Source organism: Erinaceus europaeus, chromosome 14 (genome assembly GCF_950295315.1).
Source record: "Erinaceus europaeus chromosome 14, mEriEur2.1, whole genome shotgun sequence".
NCBI classification, from domain to species: Eukaryota; Metazoa; Chordata; class Mammalia; order Eulipotyphla; family Erinaceidae; genus Erinaceus; species Erinaceus europaeus.
In genome coordinates, this window is record NC_080175.1 from 42,706,239 (window position 1) to 42,723,057 (window position 16,819).

General features: G+C 59.1%; 1 protein-coding gene across 14 annotated transcripts in view; it reads right to left on the reverse strand.

Annotated features, from left to right (window-relative positions):
- Positions 1 to 539: 539 nt before the first annotated feature.
- KCNQ2 (potassium voltage-gated channel subfamily Q member 2) overlaps positions 540 to 16,819 on the reverse strand; it is a 47,245-nt gene continuing 30,965 nt past the window's right edge. For 2 of the 14 annotated variants that reach the window (XM_016188714.2, XM_060171618.1), the window contains 7 exons: positions 15,166 to 15,195; positions 8,854 to 9,077; positions 7,951 to 8,059; positions 7,558 to 7,689; positions 6,127 to 6,234; positions 3,787 to 3,910; positions 540 to 3,510 (listed from right to left, as the gene is read on the reverse strand). In XM_016188714.2, the coding sequence (XP_016044200.1) occupies positions 2,803 to 3,510; positions 3,787 to 3,910; positions 6,127 to 6,234; positions 7,558 to 7,689; positions 7,951 to 8,059; positions 8,854 to 9,077; positions 15,166 to 15,195 (1,435 nt within the window). In that variant the 3' untranslated portion in view covers positions 540 to 2,802. Of the gene's footprint in view, positions 3,511 to 3,786; positions 3,911 to 6,126; positions 6,235 to 7,557; positions 7,690 to 7,950; positions 8,060 to 8,853; positions 9,078 to 11,535; positions 11,590 to 15,165; positions 15,196 to 16,819 lie in introns of all 14 variants that reach the window. The other 12 variants (XM_016188715.2, XM_060171614.1, XM_060171617.1 and 9 more) reach the window with 8 other exon arrangements.

Here is a 16,819-nt window from a genome sequence, read left to right on the forward strand (position 1 = left end):
TCACATCTGACAGCTTCAGGGCTCTGTGCCATGGAAGGCAAGGACACTGCTATCCTTCCTGCTGGGTCTGAGGCCCGGGCCTAGCCCGTGGATGTTATTTACAATCAGGTGACTAGGAAATAGATACAAATGTGTGGTTTCTACAAAGGTCTCCAGGAGCCTGCCACCCACAGGTTCCGCAGGAAGCGTCTAGAAAAGTCTCAGGGCCAGCTCCATCCACCCACAGTGAGAATAGGGGGCTCTCTGTGTGGGGTGGAGGCTGGCAAGAGAGAGAACTCTCCCACACACACACACACTCACCTGGTGGCCGGGGGAGGTCAGTGAGGGCTCAGTGCTGCCTGGTGACCAGACCTGGGGCCTGTCCCTTGTCTTTCCTGTCAGTCCGAGTCCCACAGAGCAGCATGTGGGGTCCTTCATAAGGGTGAGCAGTGCTACTAAAGAGATAGCTGTGACCTCCCTTGGGGACATTCTGGAAGGAGCCCCCTGCCCTGGACAGTCCTTCCAGCCCCAGAAAGCCTCAAGCACTCACCACACCCCAGAAATGGGGCCAGCCTTGCAGCTGAAGAGGGCAAAAGGAGCCCCAATGCCATATCTGCACATCCACAGGGACATGGGGTCTCCTGGCCCTGCCCCTAAGGCCTCCTGGTATTTGATAGGCCCAAGGCTCTGCATCCCACCAGCCAGCTGAGACCCTGGGGTGCCAAACAGACCCCCTACCAGTGCTGCTATGGGCACCCCTGCCCTAGGAACAACATTCAGCCCCCCAGCCCTGGTCACTCCCCCTAAGCTGAGAGCATGCAGAGCTCAAAAGGCTGCTAATCTGACACATGTGCACATATGTGGTGTGTGTGTGTGTGTGTGTGTGTGCGCGCACGTGTGTGCAGTGAACTCTAGTGTGAATGTGACTTATGTATCTGAGCCTTGTGTGTGTGCTGTGTACATGTCAGTGTGTGTGTGTGTGTGTGCAGTGAACTCTAGTGTGAATGTGACTTATGTATCTGAGCCTTGTGTGTGTGCTGTGTACATGTCAGTGTGTGTGTGTGTGTGTGTGTGTGTGTGTGTGCGCTTATATCTGGGTGTTCATGTACACACATCTTTTGTCGATGAATGTACACATATGCACAGATGCCTGTGATGTGCATCTGCTCAGGTATGTCTGAGGAAAAACTGATGGCCAGTGGCAGCTGGCCTTTGGCCACTCCTGTCCTCAACACACACCCAAGAAAGTGCCAGACTTCTGGGGAAGTCCCCAGCCTCCTCCAACACCCATCTGAAGACAGGGAGCCTGCACCCTGGGGTATGGAGGAGGCAAGATGGGGCCTCTACCCCTTTACACTCAGAGAACTGCACCCTCTGTGGACCCCGCCCCACAGAAACACAGACTTCGGGCCCCAGAGCTGGGCTGAGGGTGCAGTGGGGCCCCAGACGTCCAGTACTGGAGGCCAGAGATGAAACTCCTGAAATCAGAGCTGGGGTCCATGTGGATGCTTGGCTGGGAGGCTGGCCTGGGGGTGCCCTGTCTGGGGGTACCCTACTCAAGGCCTCCAGCTGGAGCTCTGCTATACTGGGAGAGTGAGGGGCTCCTGTTGGGGTTCCCACTTCATGCCTCCCAGGTCCCAAGTGGGGAACAAGTCTTAGAGATGGAGTGCCGGGGGGGGGGTGTACAAAGGTAGGGATGCAGCAGGATGAGGGATTCTCAGTGGCAGAGCAGCACCCCCTGATAGCATGGGGGTGTGGCCCAGGCAGGGAGGGCCCCCTGCAAGCTCAGCAAATACTCCCCAGGGAAGGCAGACACAGCTCCTCAAATGCTCCTGGACACCAGGACTCCACAGGCCAGAGCCAAGGCTCCCTCAAAAGCTGCTCTGGGGTCCTTCTTAGATGATCCCTCCTCAACCAAGGACCACTAAAGGTTCTCCCTCTACCCTGTGTCTTAGGGAAGTTGGGGGTCTGGACTGGGTCTGAGTGGTGCAACCCAAGGGCCATCACCCAATACAACAGACACTCCCAGGTCCTGATTACAAGGCCGGGAACTGTACTCCTGTTCCTCTCAGGCTCTAGCTGCTGCCCATTGGCCCACATGCCTGTGACAGGAGGGACAGGGCTCAGGAAGTGACAGCCCAAGGGCAGGTTAGTGGACAGGGGTCAGCCATGAGAATGCCTACAGAGCATGTAGTTTAGCATGTGGCCCTCTGCTTATGGGGCCTATCTTTTCTGGCGCCCCCATTCCCAGTATGTCAGGACACTGATGGGGACCAGTAACATCATACCACCACACCCTCTACCCTCCCCCTTGCTGGCCATGTCCAGAGAGGCCATGGTGATGCCAAACCCCTATTTTCCCAGGCTCCCCTTAGCCTCTCCTGTGCAGACGTCCCTCACCACCAGAGCAGATACTCAGCAGCTGTGCTCTGGGGCTCATTGAACTCCAGAAAGCGCTCATCACAGGACCCCCAGGAGGGGAGATGCTGGCTCTGTGGATGCCTAAGGGCTATGGATGGACAGGCAGACAGCTGGGGAAGGACAGAGGGATGAGCTGGTGACTGGTCCAGGGCTGGGGGGAGACTCAAAGCCTCACACAGAGGGACCCCTGATATCTTGCTCCTTGGTGCCTACCCTCCCTGGGAGGGAGGCTACCCCCACACCACCCGGCCTGCAGCCAGGAACCCCACTCCTGGCAAGGACCTCCAGCCTGGGGAAGGCCACACCCACCCCCAAAAATGCCAGGTACTTGGGAAGCCCCCTATACCCTGCCCACTGGAGGGGCCTTGTCCTCCTGGAGCCCAGAGGCCAAGCAGCATGTTCTCACTTCCGGGCCCAGCCCACATCCCCGAAGGGCCCATCACCCGTGGCAGAGCGCGGTGGGGGTCCACAGGGCGTGCACAGGTCCGAGTCTGTGTCCGACTCCCCCTCGGCAATGTAGGGCCGTACCTTGGCGCAGGGGGCCACTGCCGCATAGCCGCCACCCAGCGCGTCCAGGTTCTCCTTGGACTGGGAGATGCTGAAGCCGCTGAAGGAGCGCTCCAGCTCCTCATGGTCCACCGATGGGATGGAGATGGACGTGTCGCTGTCCCGCAGGCCAGCCACTGCCTCCTCCTGCCGGGGGTGCTCGCCGCCCCCCCGAGAACCCCCGCCGTAGGCTGACACTGAGCGCTCATGGGCTGGGGGTGGCGGGATGCGCACTAGTGGGCCAGGGTCCCCCACAGGTGACATCCCGTGGCTCTGGCGTGGGGCACACTGCTGCCAGGAGGTGGAGGGCGGGCACTGGGCAGGGGGTGCGGCAGGTGGAGGCGCCGACAGATTCTTCTGGCCCATGGAGCTAGTGGAGCGGATGAGCTTAATGATGCAGCCGTTGCGGGCTCCCTGCTCACGGCTGTCCTCGGGGCTGTGGTATGGGGGCGCTGGCTCTGGCTCCTTGGCCCCAAAGTAGGCCTCTGTCTCAGTGGGGGGGATGCCCATGCGCTGCATGTAGATGTTCACGAGGAAATCCAGTTTCTTCTCCATGGACAGCACCTGTGAAACGGGATGCTGGGCCTCGGGCAGGCAAGGCTCCCCACCTCAGGGGCCAGGATGGGCTGGGGGGTCGGGGACAGGGACACAAGGCCAGGCAAACAGCCAGAGCAGGACAGAGGGATGAGCTGGTGACTAGTCCAGGGCTGGGGGGTGGGGATCACAGGGAACCCCAGCCCATGTGGCAGGCATGTGGCTAGAGCATGAGGAAGGGATATGGCCTGGACCAGGTGGGATTGAGGTTGTGGGGTCTCCAGTCAGCGAGCAGGGCTGTCCCACCTGCTTCTCCACCTTCCCCAGCCGGCCCATCATGCTGGGGTCCTCAGGCAGCTCCGCCTCAGCAGGGCCCTTGCTGCGGTCCTTGTCAGTGACGGTGGGTCCCCGGCCCACGATCTGGTCCACCCTGCAGGGAACAGCCCCTGTGAGCAGACCACATGTGCTGACCTGGGCCCTCTCCCCCTGATCCAGGCCACGGCCCCCAGACCCAGGCTCCCCGGAGCTCAGGACTGAGTGAGGGGCAATGGGGCACCAGGACAGGTGGACCGGGCACCTGGGTCTCCTGCTCTGATGACTTTGAGTGGCTCCCTGGCCATGCCACCCTGGTGGCTGGCACATTAACCAGGAGTAAAGTGGAGGGACCGGGGCCGGTCCCCAAGCCTCCAACCCCACCCCCGCCCGAGCTTTACTCCCATGTAATGTGCCACTGAAGCCCACGGTGGGTGGGGATGGTCATATGTCTGCAGCAGGGGGACAGAAGCAGGGAGGCGGTGAGGTTCCATGCACCACACGGGAGGGACAGAGACCGACACGGGAAGTCACTAACACACCACAGGAGACAGACAGAGCCACTGCCAACCAGAAGGCATGTGTGTGTGTGTGTGTGTGTGTGTGTGTGTGTGTGTGTAAGTTCAACCCACATGTGAACACATGTGTGCAAACCTGTGACTAGCTGGTGTGTGTCCACATGTTTGCACTTGTGAGTGCACGTGTTAGCTGTGTGTGTGCAGGGGCACACACAAGTGCACTGCTGCCATCCTTCCAGTGTCACACTTGTGCACATGTGCTCCTGTCTGTGCACATGAGTGTGGACTGTGCCCACATGCATGGTGCATGCAGGCTTGAAATGTCCACCTCCTGTGCTTGTTTGCTGAATTCACATGTGCTTAGTGTGTGCACACGCATGTGCATAGGTGTGTGCATGTAGGATGCAAGGGGTGACAAATGCCAACGAGAAGAGGAGGTGGTGTCCTTGGCCCGAGGATTTCTCTTTGATGGCAGGGAACCCACAGATGCCAGGAGTTGGGGCTACTGGGGGGTCCTGAGACTGTGGGCTGGGGACCCCCAAGTCTGTGGGTGCTGACTGAGAAACACCTCCTGCCGGCTGGGGCCCTGGGACAGCCGCTCTGAGTCTAGGAGCTGAAGCTCCCTCCTGGTCTCTGGAACCAAGGGCACCTGGGAACTTTGGGGTGCTGGAGGGTGCCCCTTGCCTGCCTGCAGGCTGCCCTGTCTGCCTGGGCAAGACAGCGCTGGGAGCTGGGTGCTGTTTTCTTTCATCGCACGAAGCAGGAGGGGGTCAGGCCCGGCAGCCACTGCAAAGCACATCATGCTCAGGGCCTCCATGCTTGACTCATGCAGGGAAGACGGCGGGCACAGGGGACTGTGGGGGTGTCCCCCTGAGCTCCAAGCAGATGCTGGTGGAAGATGGAGAGGGTTCTGTGGGTTCCAGGTGCACGCGGTGCAGGCATGGTGCTCAGCACCTTCACCCCCGACACATGACGGCCACCTGCTTGGAGGGGGCGCTGGGACCCTTGGTCACAGGCTTAGCTTGGAGCTACTGGGGGTGGAGGGCTAGGGGCAGTGAGGGGGAAGGACCCTCCAGTGACTCTCATGTGCTATCCTACAACCCTCCATGGCATTGCCCATGAGTGGAAGATGGGGTTGCAAGGGCCAAGAGGCCTGCACCTCTCCCCGTCAGCCTTCAGCACCCTAGGCCTAGATTCTGGCCTGGCTCTCACAGGCTGCTTGGGGCTGAGGTACTCAAGTCTGCACAGTCTGAGAGGTCCAGGGAGCCCTGTCTGCTCACAGGGACCCCCCCCCCCCAACTGCCCCACTCTCTTCAGGGACCCAGTGTACTGGCCCTAGGCTACACATGGGCAGGCAACTCACCTCATGGCCCTGCCTGGGGACAAAGGACCAGCCCTCAGAAGCCAGCAATGGTCACCAAAGGGCCAGTTTTGGCTGAGCCTGAGTTGGGGGTCTGCCTTCAAGTCTCACAGTGACAGTAACTGAAGACCCCAGAGCACTACAGGCCCAAGAGGTCACGTCAGGGCAGCAACTTCCCACCCACCCTTCCTGGAGCAGATAGCACTGGATAGGATCTGAGGACCCTACACTGCTCCTTCTGGGCTATCCTTCCTGCTCCTGTGGGGGGTACACACCAGGATGCCCTGGAGGGAGTTGATGAGGGAGCAACGCCAGGTACCCCACGGGGACAGAGGGATGTCCCTGAACCCTGCAGAATGATGGGGTGAGGGGCGCCGTCATGTTCCGGGATGAAGGGGGCTGGCCATTCCACAGAGACAAGCCATGGGTGGGAGGTGGGGGTAGGGGCGTCCTAACCTAGGAGAGTACTGGGGCGACTCTCTTGGAGGGGCCGTTTGTCCTTTGGTGGGGTACTTCTTGTGCCGGGGAGTTGAAGGGGGTGGGGGGCCCACAATCATATCTATCCTGGCAGGAGTGAACAAGAAGAAAGAGAGCAGCAAACGTGTCGTGAAGCCACACAGAAGGGGAGCCAGTGGGGCCCAGAGCCCCCAAGGGTCAGCGGACAAGCCCACAGGTGTCCGTCTGTCCCTCCCTCCCGGCGCAGGTGAGGCTCTGGGCTGGGACGAAGGGGACTGGCTACACCTGCAAGTGCAGGGGTGCAGGGCCAGTCCCAGGGTGGAGCCGCAGATCCCTGCCAGAACCCACCATTCCAAGGCCTGAGCACCCAAGTTCCAAGTGGCAAAAGGAAGAAAGGAGGAGGCTGAGGACAGAAACAGCTCCAGTGAGACACAAGGAGGCCAGGACACAGACGGCCACTCACACTGCCTCGAGCTACGGTATCTGCTCACACACAGTGGTTGACAGGTCCGCTCTCTCTCTGTCTCTCTCTGTCTCTCTCTCTCCCATACACACATGCTCACAGTCTCTCTCACACACACATATGTGCTCACACACACACCAGGGCTCTAGCCAGTGCCTCATCCTGGGTCCCAGAGGGCTCAACCACCAATGTGTGAGCCTTGCGACCCCCCCCTAAAGCCCCCAAGAACACATGCTGCTCATGTTTGTGGGGTGGCGATGTGTGATGCCCATGAGCACATGTGGACTCACGCTGGCTGTGTGCGGACACACACATGTGGAGTGTGCAAGGTTCTGTGCATGCACCACGAATACTCCTTCCCACGAGTGTGTGTGTGTGCTAGGGGCACAGCCTGGGGGTCTTTAACTTAGGGGCAAACTAGTGCTCAGATACGAAGCACAGACAGCAATGCGTTCATGAGTTTCCTCTCATGCTACCCAGGGAGAGGCACTCCCTTGTGGTGGGGGGAAAGAATAGGTGTACCCCTCCTGGAAGGAGAGCCACCAAGGGGCATAGCTGGTGCCTCACGAAAACCCTGGGCTCACATCTCAGTGCAAACTCACACACACACACGCACAAACACAGTACACAGTTATAGCACACATGTACAGCAGGTGACATGTGTGCACACACAAACTTGTACAAGCCCACGTATGCATTCTCCCATGTGTGGGCATGAAACACACACACACCACAGCATGGGGGGAGAGACAACAGAGATGCTCACAAGTGACCACATGAGAGGACATGGCAGGAAACCCACCTAGGGGCTGGTGGAGTGAGTGAGGGGTGGGGACTGGGAAGTCAAAGCATGCAGGGCCAATGCCCTGCCTCCTCAGAGGCAACTGTGTCACACACACACACACCCCCTGCTGCACCCCTCAGGTTTGGCCCATATGACAGCCCCACAACCAACTGTGGCCTCTTGCCTGGACTGCAGGTTTTTGATGCGGGACAACATGTCCAGGTGGCCTGCCGAGTACTGCTCGATCACATCCATCACATCATAGGGCCGCAGGCTCTCCTTGAACTTCCGCTTGGACACCAAGAACCGCATGACACTGTAGGGAATGAATGGACAGTGAGCCAGGTCCACCTGCCCCAACCTGCTGGCCCTCCCAGCGCCCCCAACACCACCCCCTGAATGGCCTGGGCTTGCTGCTGGGGTGCTTCTCTGGGCCCAGCTGTGACAGGAACCCCAGCTGGGCAGGAATCACACCAGCTGGGGACCACAGGGCACTAAGACCCAGGGGGGCCCTCTGAGGTGGTCCCCCCACACACACACACACACCACCACCACCCCTTGATGGCCCGGGACTCACCACACAGCACGAATGCTGACTTTAAGGCCTGGTGTGAGGTCCTCTGTCACAAACTCGCAGTTGCAACTCTTGTTGTCGTCCACAATATCATCCCCAGGGAGGCTTGCTTCTGGGAGGAAGGAGGCCTCTGTGACACCACCACCCCACGTCCCCTCCTGCCTCACGCTCCATGGGTCCAGGGCCTTTCTGTGCCTTCTGGAACATGTCCCCCACATTCCATCCTACATTCCTCAGCTGCTGCCCTGGCTAGGACCTTGTCCCTCAGGCTGTGACCCCTAGGATGGACACTTGAGAAACAAAAAGGATGTATTCATGAGTGGACAGAGGACTGGGACAGCATACAGTGGTGGACAGAAAAGGCAGCTCCTGGCATGTGCCCAGGAGCAGAGCCAAGAACAAACAAAACCATTTCACATCCTGACATGTCCAGGATGGATTAGCCCACCAGACAAAGCAAGGTGGACCTGGGGGCTGGAGGGAGCATGGAACATTCTGGAGCCAGAAGGAGAAAATGGCTTTTCAACATCATAAAGACACCAGCTGCTAGAGTTCTTTGTTCTTATTTATAATTATTTTTTGTTGTCACCAGAGTTATTGCTGGGGCTTTGCACCTCCCAGCTGGCTATCCCCACTCCCTTTTCTTTCGTTCTACTTTATTGAATAGGAAGGAGAGAAATTGAGAGGGGAGGAGGAGATACAGAGAGACAACTGCAGATCCGCTTCACCACTTGTGAAGCTTCTCCCCCTCCCCCTCAGGTAGGGAACAGAGGCTCGAATCTGGGTCCTTGCACATGGCAATATTTGTGCTTAACTGCCTAGACTGTTCTTTGCTTTTATAAGGAGGTTTCTAGGTGACAGAGCAGAAAAGTTCCCTGGGGGGGATGCAGGAGGTCCCCTACCCACCTTCTGAGTTCTGGCGAGAGGCGGCACCCTTGATCCGGAAAGCCTGCCGAGCCCGGCTGCGGTCTCCAAAGCTCCAGCTCTTAGGCACCTTGCTGGGACTGTCCTCCAGGCTCTGGTCAGCACTGGGCGAGCGCCGAACGGGCTGGGTCTGTGGAGACCCCTTGCCCTTGGCAGCCACACCTCGGGGGCTGGAGAAGACACGGTCTTTCAAACTGACCTTCTGGCTGCTCCCGTGAGAACCAACAAAGACAGACAGACAGACACACAGAAAGACATCGAGAGAGGTCACTCTGCAAAACAAGCACTTGAAGCGGGCACTGCCCCCTCGGGAGGCCTGGAGAAGTCAGTGACTGGGGGGGGCAGCTGTGGGGGGCCCCAGGAGGACATGGAGCAGAGTGGTGGCCCCCATAGCTCCCCCTGGACAGAGATGATATCACTGGGCTCTCATGTCACTTTTACTGCCACCACTGGGTCCCTACTATCCTACGCCTGCCTTCTCTGGGCCCAGCGTTCAGTGGATTCCCTGTCCCCCCACCCTTACCCCCAGAACCAGTCAGGGCATAGCCTCCCTATACCCCACCTGCCCAGACTTAGGCTCAGGAGGGCTGCAAGCTTGTCCCCAGATCCCCATGTACAGAACAGGAAGAGAATAACAGGGGGAAGCTTGGGGGCTAGTCAAGGGGCTGCTCACCACTCCCTGGACAATTCCCACCGATGGTCAGAGAGTGAGGTCCTTGTGAGGCCCACACCCAGCCACACCGCCAGAGTCATCCCACACCCCCTGCCAGCCTGAGCAGCTGCAGCGCAGTCCCTGGAACCCAAGCCATGTGCTCAGGTGCCACCACCACCCAGTGGTCCCCAGAAAGGGCCACCCCACCATGGTACCCCTGGGTCCCCCTCTGAGACATGGTCATCAGACAGCAGAAGGGTGACTAACTCACCCACTTGGACACCACAGACCAGTTGTGTGACCTCCCAGCCCCACACCTTGGGTGGCTGCTCAGGCTCCTGTGCCAGTGCTGGTGTCTTTGCAGGAGGGGTCTCCGGGCATGCAATAAAGTCCATCAGGGGATTGGACAGAGGCTCTGAGCACCAGCAGCACAGGGCCATAGCTCAGAACCAAGTCCAGGATCCAGACAGTCCCTGGACTTTACCCAGCTTCTGGAACCTTTTCTCTACCCTCAGTGCCAACCTCCCCCAACACTTCTTCTGGGCAACCCCTCCAGATTGGGCAGCCCCTGTTAGGGAGGACTGTCTTCCACTGGGGTTCTGAGCTGCCATCTGACCCTTCAAAACAAGGAAATGCGTCCGTGTTCTGGCCGAAGCCTTGGTCCTCCAAGGACCTAGCCTCTGGCTTAGAGGCAGGAGCTACAGCGGGGAGCCTGACCTGTCCCCACCATCCCCATGGCCAAAGCCTGGCAGATGGGAAGAGCCCACAGGGTGGACCCTGAACCCCAGACCCCTTAGCCCAGTGCCCAAAGGCCCCACACAGACACATAAAGGTGCCCACAGAGCTGGAGTCCTACAGGTGGCTGGGGAGACCTGAGCTCCAGAAGCCATAGGCGGATGCAGGGGTGAGGATGGGGAGGCCCTGGCCTCCAGCCCCAGGGCCAAGGGTCACGCAGGGCCCATGGCTTGAGGGGGCCTGATAGAGTGAGGATGAAGTCAGAGCCGAGCCGAGCCTCTCCTTCCCTGTCTGCACCCGCCCCCAGCTCCCCTGGAAGGTGATGGCCCCAGTCTGCCTAGCACAGCACGAGGAGCCGGCATCCACAGGGAGAAGCACGGCCCATGCCCAGGCAAGGTGGGATAGGGAGGGCCAGGTGGGTGCACTCTGTAACACCTGCACACAGCTAAGCCAATCCGGGCACCTGGCCCTGGGTGGGCCCCAAGCAGCCTGGCCTCCCACCACACACTGGGCCAGCCCGAGCTGGGAAGCACCTGGACACCAGCTCCGGGAAAGCTCTGCTGGGCCAAATGCCAGGATCCTTCCCCAGGGCTGCAGCAGTCACCCACCAGCACCCGCCTCAAGCCCCCAGGTGCACGGGTGGGGGGGTGTCCAGAGCATGCTCAGATGCAGAGGTGCAGGCATGCGGCCCCCACCCACAGCCAATGGCCCCCCGCCTTCAGGGCCATGCACGCAAAGAGGGCACAGCTGCCCGAGGCTGGGGCCACGCTGGCAGGGAGGAGGGGAGGGTGGGGGCACCAGAGCAAGCAGGACAGATGCTCCCCCACGTGGACTGGGGGCGGAAAGGGGGCATCTCCAGTCTGGCCCAGACCAGGCCTGCACGGGGCGGGGAGCTGGGGCTTCTGGCTTTCCATGTCGAGAATGGGTGTTGTCTCCCTCCCGGGGTGCATAGTAGAGGTGCCGAAGAGGGCTCCCCGGGAGGTGCCGGCGCCCATTCCGGGGGGGCTTCAGAGCCCCTGGCCGACCCCTCTTGCTCCAGCAGCAGCATTTGGCCTGGGGAGAGGGCAGGGCCTGGGCACAGCCACCATCCCTTAGTTCTGCCTGCGCCCAGGGCTGTTTGGATCCCGGGGTCCTAGTGTCCCACCGTAAGCAGCCAATCAGAATCAGGGGTGGGGGGCCGGGTGGGCACCAGCCTCTCCCAGGTGGGTCGAGGACCTCTAGTAAGCAAGGGCCAGAGGAGGCAGAGGAAGGGCGTGCAGCATGGCCGGACGCGGTACCTAGAGTGTCCGGGGCAGCATCCACACAGAGACTCCCTGCACGGCCCGCCTGGACTGCAAACAGGAGAGCACAGTTAGTCCCGGGCGCGGCCAGGGTGCGGCCACAGCCTAGGCGCCAAGCATGGGGCAGGCTGGCAGGTGACGGCACCACCCCATCAGCACACTTGCCCTCCAAAATCTGCTGGCGTGGAAAAGAAAGTGTCCCTAGTTTTTGGAGCAAGAAGTTCTCAGGCTCTTCCTCCAAAAACGCTTTTTCTTTCCAGAGTCAGACTTTGGGACTGGGTGTCTTTCACACCATGTATTATTTTTTGCTCCACTCATGCCAAGCAAAAAAGATAATAATACACAGGCTCAGACTCTGCTGGAGGCAGTTCTAGACGCACAGGGCTCTGGAAAGTGCATGTTTCAGGGTGGGGTGGAAATGTGTGGTTTGGCTTCACCACTCAATCATGGAGGGCTCAGGTCTGCTGAGCCCAGTTACTGGCTCCACTGGAAGTGGGCCTCAGTTTACCCAGGAGGCAATGCCCACCTCTGACCAGAGGGAAGCCTAAGAGAAGAGGGAGAAGGGGTCTCAGGAAGACCTCCTCCATGCAAAAGTCCTCCCAGAAGAGAAGGTCTTCAGGCAGCCCCGTGGCAACACTCGGCCTTTGCTTAACTCACCCTTCCTTCCTTCCTTCCTTCTTTCCCACAGCACCGCTCAGCTCTGGCTTATGATATTGCCAAGAATTGAACCTGGGCCCTCAGAGTTGCAAGCATGAAGATTCATTAAGTAAGCACTGTGCTCTCTCCCACCCACATTCCACACTTGTCTTTCTAAGAACTCCCCTAATAGCTAGGCAAGTGTCCCCTTCCTCCTCACTGCTCCATGTGCATCCCTCCCAAAGTTGCGTGCTCGGTCGAAGAGGACAGCCTTCCCCAGATAGAGACAGACCAGTCTTCAGTCAAGGGTATACGAGTAGCTGCGCTCCCCTGCTAGAACCTCCAAACAAGCTCTCAAGAACTCCCCCAATGGCCCAACTGATCCCTACACTAGCACGAGCAGGCCTTCAAGCAGAAACAGAAGCGGGGACTGATGAGAGGCCCTGTCTCCCTCCGGGCCTTCCCAAGTCCCTCTACCTTTGGAGCTGTCACTGCTAAGACATTCTTAAACTGTGAGCCTGAAGAGCCCAGAGTCCCAATGGCCTCCACTGGCATATACCTGCTCTGGAGGGCAGAGTTCTTGGCTCTGGAGTCACACGTGAAGAATGTGCTCACAGGACCTCCCCTGAGTAGGTGAGACCAATGTCCAAGCATGGGTCCCACTGAGGGAAAGGCCCTGTCACCTGATATCCCAGGACCCAGATCCCTACCTGGTCCCCTCTGCCAGTACAAGGCTCCCAGCCCATCACATGCTCCCCAACACACACATACCTGGAGGATTCAATCCCCGGAAAAAAGGCTAGAAGTAGGAACCCCAAATTTGACAGACCAGTCCCCAGAGCAGCTTTGCTGCCTTAAAGCACCCCACATGGCCCTACCTAAATTGTGCCCAGTGCGAAGATAGGGTGGCACCCAGCTGTGTAAATGATGGGCCCCCACCCACCCCCACTTCTGAGACAGGAGTGTGTTTAACCGGGATTGATTTGTAACTGAAATGGAAGCAGTCACCTGAAGCCAGGGATTCCTGTGAAGTCGGAGCACCAGAGGAGCTGGGGAACTGGTGACACCACCCCAAGCCCCCTGTTGCATTGGGGGACACCCAGAACCCCAAATCAACCTGCTTAGCCAGGCCCCAGATAGCACCAGCCTGCCCACACAAGCCATAGAAAGACTGGTCTGTCTGCCACTGGACGCAGATGCCAGGGCAGGTCTGGGGGTGGGGGGTGAGGGTGACCAGGAGTCGCATTTTCTCACCAAGGCCAGGCAGGACAGACACATCCAATCTTGCTGCTTGCACCAAGAACAATGAATAACTGACTAGGGAAACTGGAGTCTCCTCCAGGCTCAAGTGGGGGGTGCATCATGTGAGCCCACAGCCTGCCCTTAACTCTGACCCCAAAGCAGTTTTTATTCCACACCAGCACAGATGGGCCAGAATGCATGATACTTAAGGTCAGAATCAGGGCCCCCAGGCACATGAGTCGAGTGCCTGTGGCTAGAACCAGTCAAGATGCTGGCGGAAGGGGTGCAGGCATAACTCCACCACAGTGGGAGGCCAGGGAAACCATTCTCTGGAACCTGACAGAAGGTTCCCTCCCTGGGCAGCTGGAGGCAGGTCTACCCACTGCCACAGTAGGAGGCATGAGGGTCCCTTGCATATGCCCAGTCAGAAGCTGGAAATGCCATGTCCACAGGTCCTGGGATCCCAGGGGCCAGTCACAACCTCCAGTCACCTCTAAGCGCCATATCTTCCTCAGCCCTATGTGGGACCATATGTTGGTGCAAAACCCGGCCACTTGCCTTTCAACAGGGCCCAGCCTAGCTCTCCCTGGGGACAATGGGCCAGGTCGGCCTGCAGAGGGCCCTGGAGCCTGGGACCCATGAAGACAGTGGCATGGAAGCTAGGAGGAGCAACACAACATTCCAGAAAGCTAGGGAGACTCCCATATGGTCTCACCTTGCGTCCTGCTCACATGGCACATGGAGGAGGTCTGAGTGCAGGGGACAATGAAAGGCATTTGAGGATCAGCAAGATTTTCCAGGCAGAGAAGGGTGGGAGAGGAGAGAGAGAAAGGCAGGGACAGAAGTCGTGGGGTGAGAGCAAAAGCCACATCAGGCCTGAGGGGGCACAAGTATCAGGAGGCACCTGCAGCCATCAGCTGGACCACAGACCCTCCTCCATCTAAGCTCCAAGCTCAGAGCATCCCAGGCTGACAAAATGGGGCTCCCTTCAGGGTACCCCTGCAGCCATCCTTCCCTGATGACAGATAAGTTGGGTTGAGCCTCCCTCTGCCTGGGGTGAGAATCTCCTTGGGGGGGGGTGGGGGGGTAAGAAAGCTGGTTACTGGTGTTCTTCCTGGTTCAGGCACAGGCACCTTCAGTGGTTCAGTGCCAGTTACTTGCTGTCACCCCCCTGGGGAACCTGTGGGTGGAGGAGCAGGTCCTCTAATGAGGTAGGGCTGGGCCCAGCTCCAGCTCCCCCACAGGCCATCAAGGCCACCAGAGGAGTTCACAAGTCGGGGCACTGGGGCCACAACTGGACAGGCCCATCCAACCTGGACTCCAGAGTGGGCTGGACTCTGGTAGAATAGCAGTCATGTCACCCCACCTGTCACAGGCACCCACCACAAGGTTCCACCCTGACTCGCCTGCAGCAAACCCAAGGGCCTGCTGGCCAGCCTGACCCAAGGGAGGCCACACCCTAAGGCAACAGACACCTGTCTGAGTGACCCCACTTCCCACAGGCCTGACCCCCATGTGCTGAACAGGAAGGGGTACTCCCAGGCCCCCATTTTTGGGTCCCATGGGCTGCCCTCATGGATGGGGTATGTGAACCCAGAATGTCCCAGAATTCCAAAAGAAGGGCTTCAGGGTCACAGCACCACCAGGTGGGGCAGGACACACATCTGCAGGGACGTGTCCCGGGATCCCGGTAATCCTGACAGAGCAGACAGTGTGAGGGCACTCAGGCCTCACCCAGGCAACACTGACCTTGGAGAGGGTTCCGGCTGAGGCTCCTTCCTTCAAACAGAAGCAACAGACTGTTAGCAGGGAGTCTCCACCAGCCCAGGCTTCCCACCAGAGCCCACAGCCACCCTTTATCCCCCACAAGGTGACACAGAAGCCCCCAACCTTGAGAATCCCCAAGGGTCTGCAGGGCAATTCCCAGGGGAAGAGGGATGGACAGTGGCTTCAGTCAGTCATGGGGACAATCAGGGTGACAGCAGGAGGCTCAGAGCCCTGAGAAGACAACCCCCCACACACAGCAGCCTTTCCCATGACCACCGCCTCCCATGATGGTGTGAAGCTGCTCTTTCCCACATGGTCATCCAGCAGAGACTGAATTGTCCACCATTTCATGTGAATGTTGTTATTTCAAAAAGTCCCAGAGTCAGCATGTCAATACCCAGACCTGCTAAGTGAGCCCAGGACAGTTCACCCTGGAAACAGGAAAACCAGCAAAGCAAGCGGCCACAGGAGACAGGCTCACCCCCACCTTTATTTGGGGGGGGCCTGCACACACTCTGGGGGCAGCTCTGGCTCCCCAACCTGGCCTCCGGCCAGGGCCACCATAAACACCATTATCCAGGACTCAAGGGTCTCCTGAACTTGTCCCCCATGATAGCACTTCTGTGGGTATCAGAGTCCTAGACCCCACCCCAGGTTGCTATCCACCTGCAGGGCTGGCTGGACCCCTCATGGAGGTCCACACCCCACTCTGGCCAGCCTGATGCAAGCCCCCTAATGGCTATCCCATGCTTGTGGCCAAGCAAGAGCCCCACCACTCCAGGCACGGCTCCCTTGTCACTGAGCAGTTCCTCCTTGTGCTGGCTCTTCTCTCTTAGGTACTAAAGAGTTCCGTGAACCCAGCACCCAGCACCCAGCCAGCCCAGAGTTCTGTCTTGTGGGTGGGGGCTCTCCTTCACCCCTGAATCCATACACCTTGTGTCCACCAGGCCCTGACTGGGCACCTGTGTCAGAGTCCATATCCAGGCCAGCTCAGCTGGGGCTCAGCACAGCACAGCCACCTCCTACGCCCACCAGAGCCCCTTCCAGCCATCTTCTGCCTGCCCCTCCACAAGCCAACCCCTGCATGTGTGCTCCGGCCACACTCTCAGGGGCCAGTGGATACATCCACTGTACTGGCCAGAGTCCTTCCAGGGCTACGGGCTTCATCCAGGATGCTGGACGGGCAACCACCTTCATTCTGACCGTTGCTAGCTGCAAGGTCCTGGAAAGAGGCCGCCTGTTGCTCCAGTCCCAGTGCCTGTGGTTGGGGGGCTTTTCCACGTTGTCACTGGCTGCCTTGAGTTGGATTTAGGGAACCTCTAGTCCAGAGGTGCTCAGACGGAGATTCTTTGGTGAAGCATTCCAATTGAAATTTTTCTCCAGATGCATGGTTGTCACTGGATCCCAGGGACATGTCTTGCATCAGTGGGCCATGCTCCCCTGCCTGCCTCAAAACACTCTTCTTGGGTGCTCAGCAGGAAGCAGTGGTCACCTATACCACATGCCCTCCCACATCATTCAGCACTGCAGGCTGGGTGGCTCTGGGGTGCTCTCCTCTGGTTCTTATCCAAGGAGCCCCATTCGTCAGCCCCCCAGTCCTGGGTCACCCACAGACCAGTGGCCCCTGTGTGGGTGC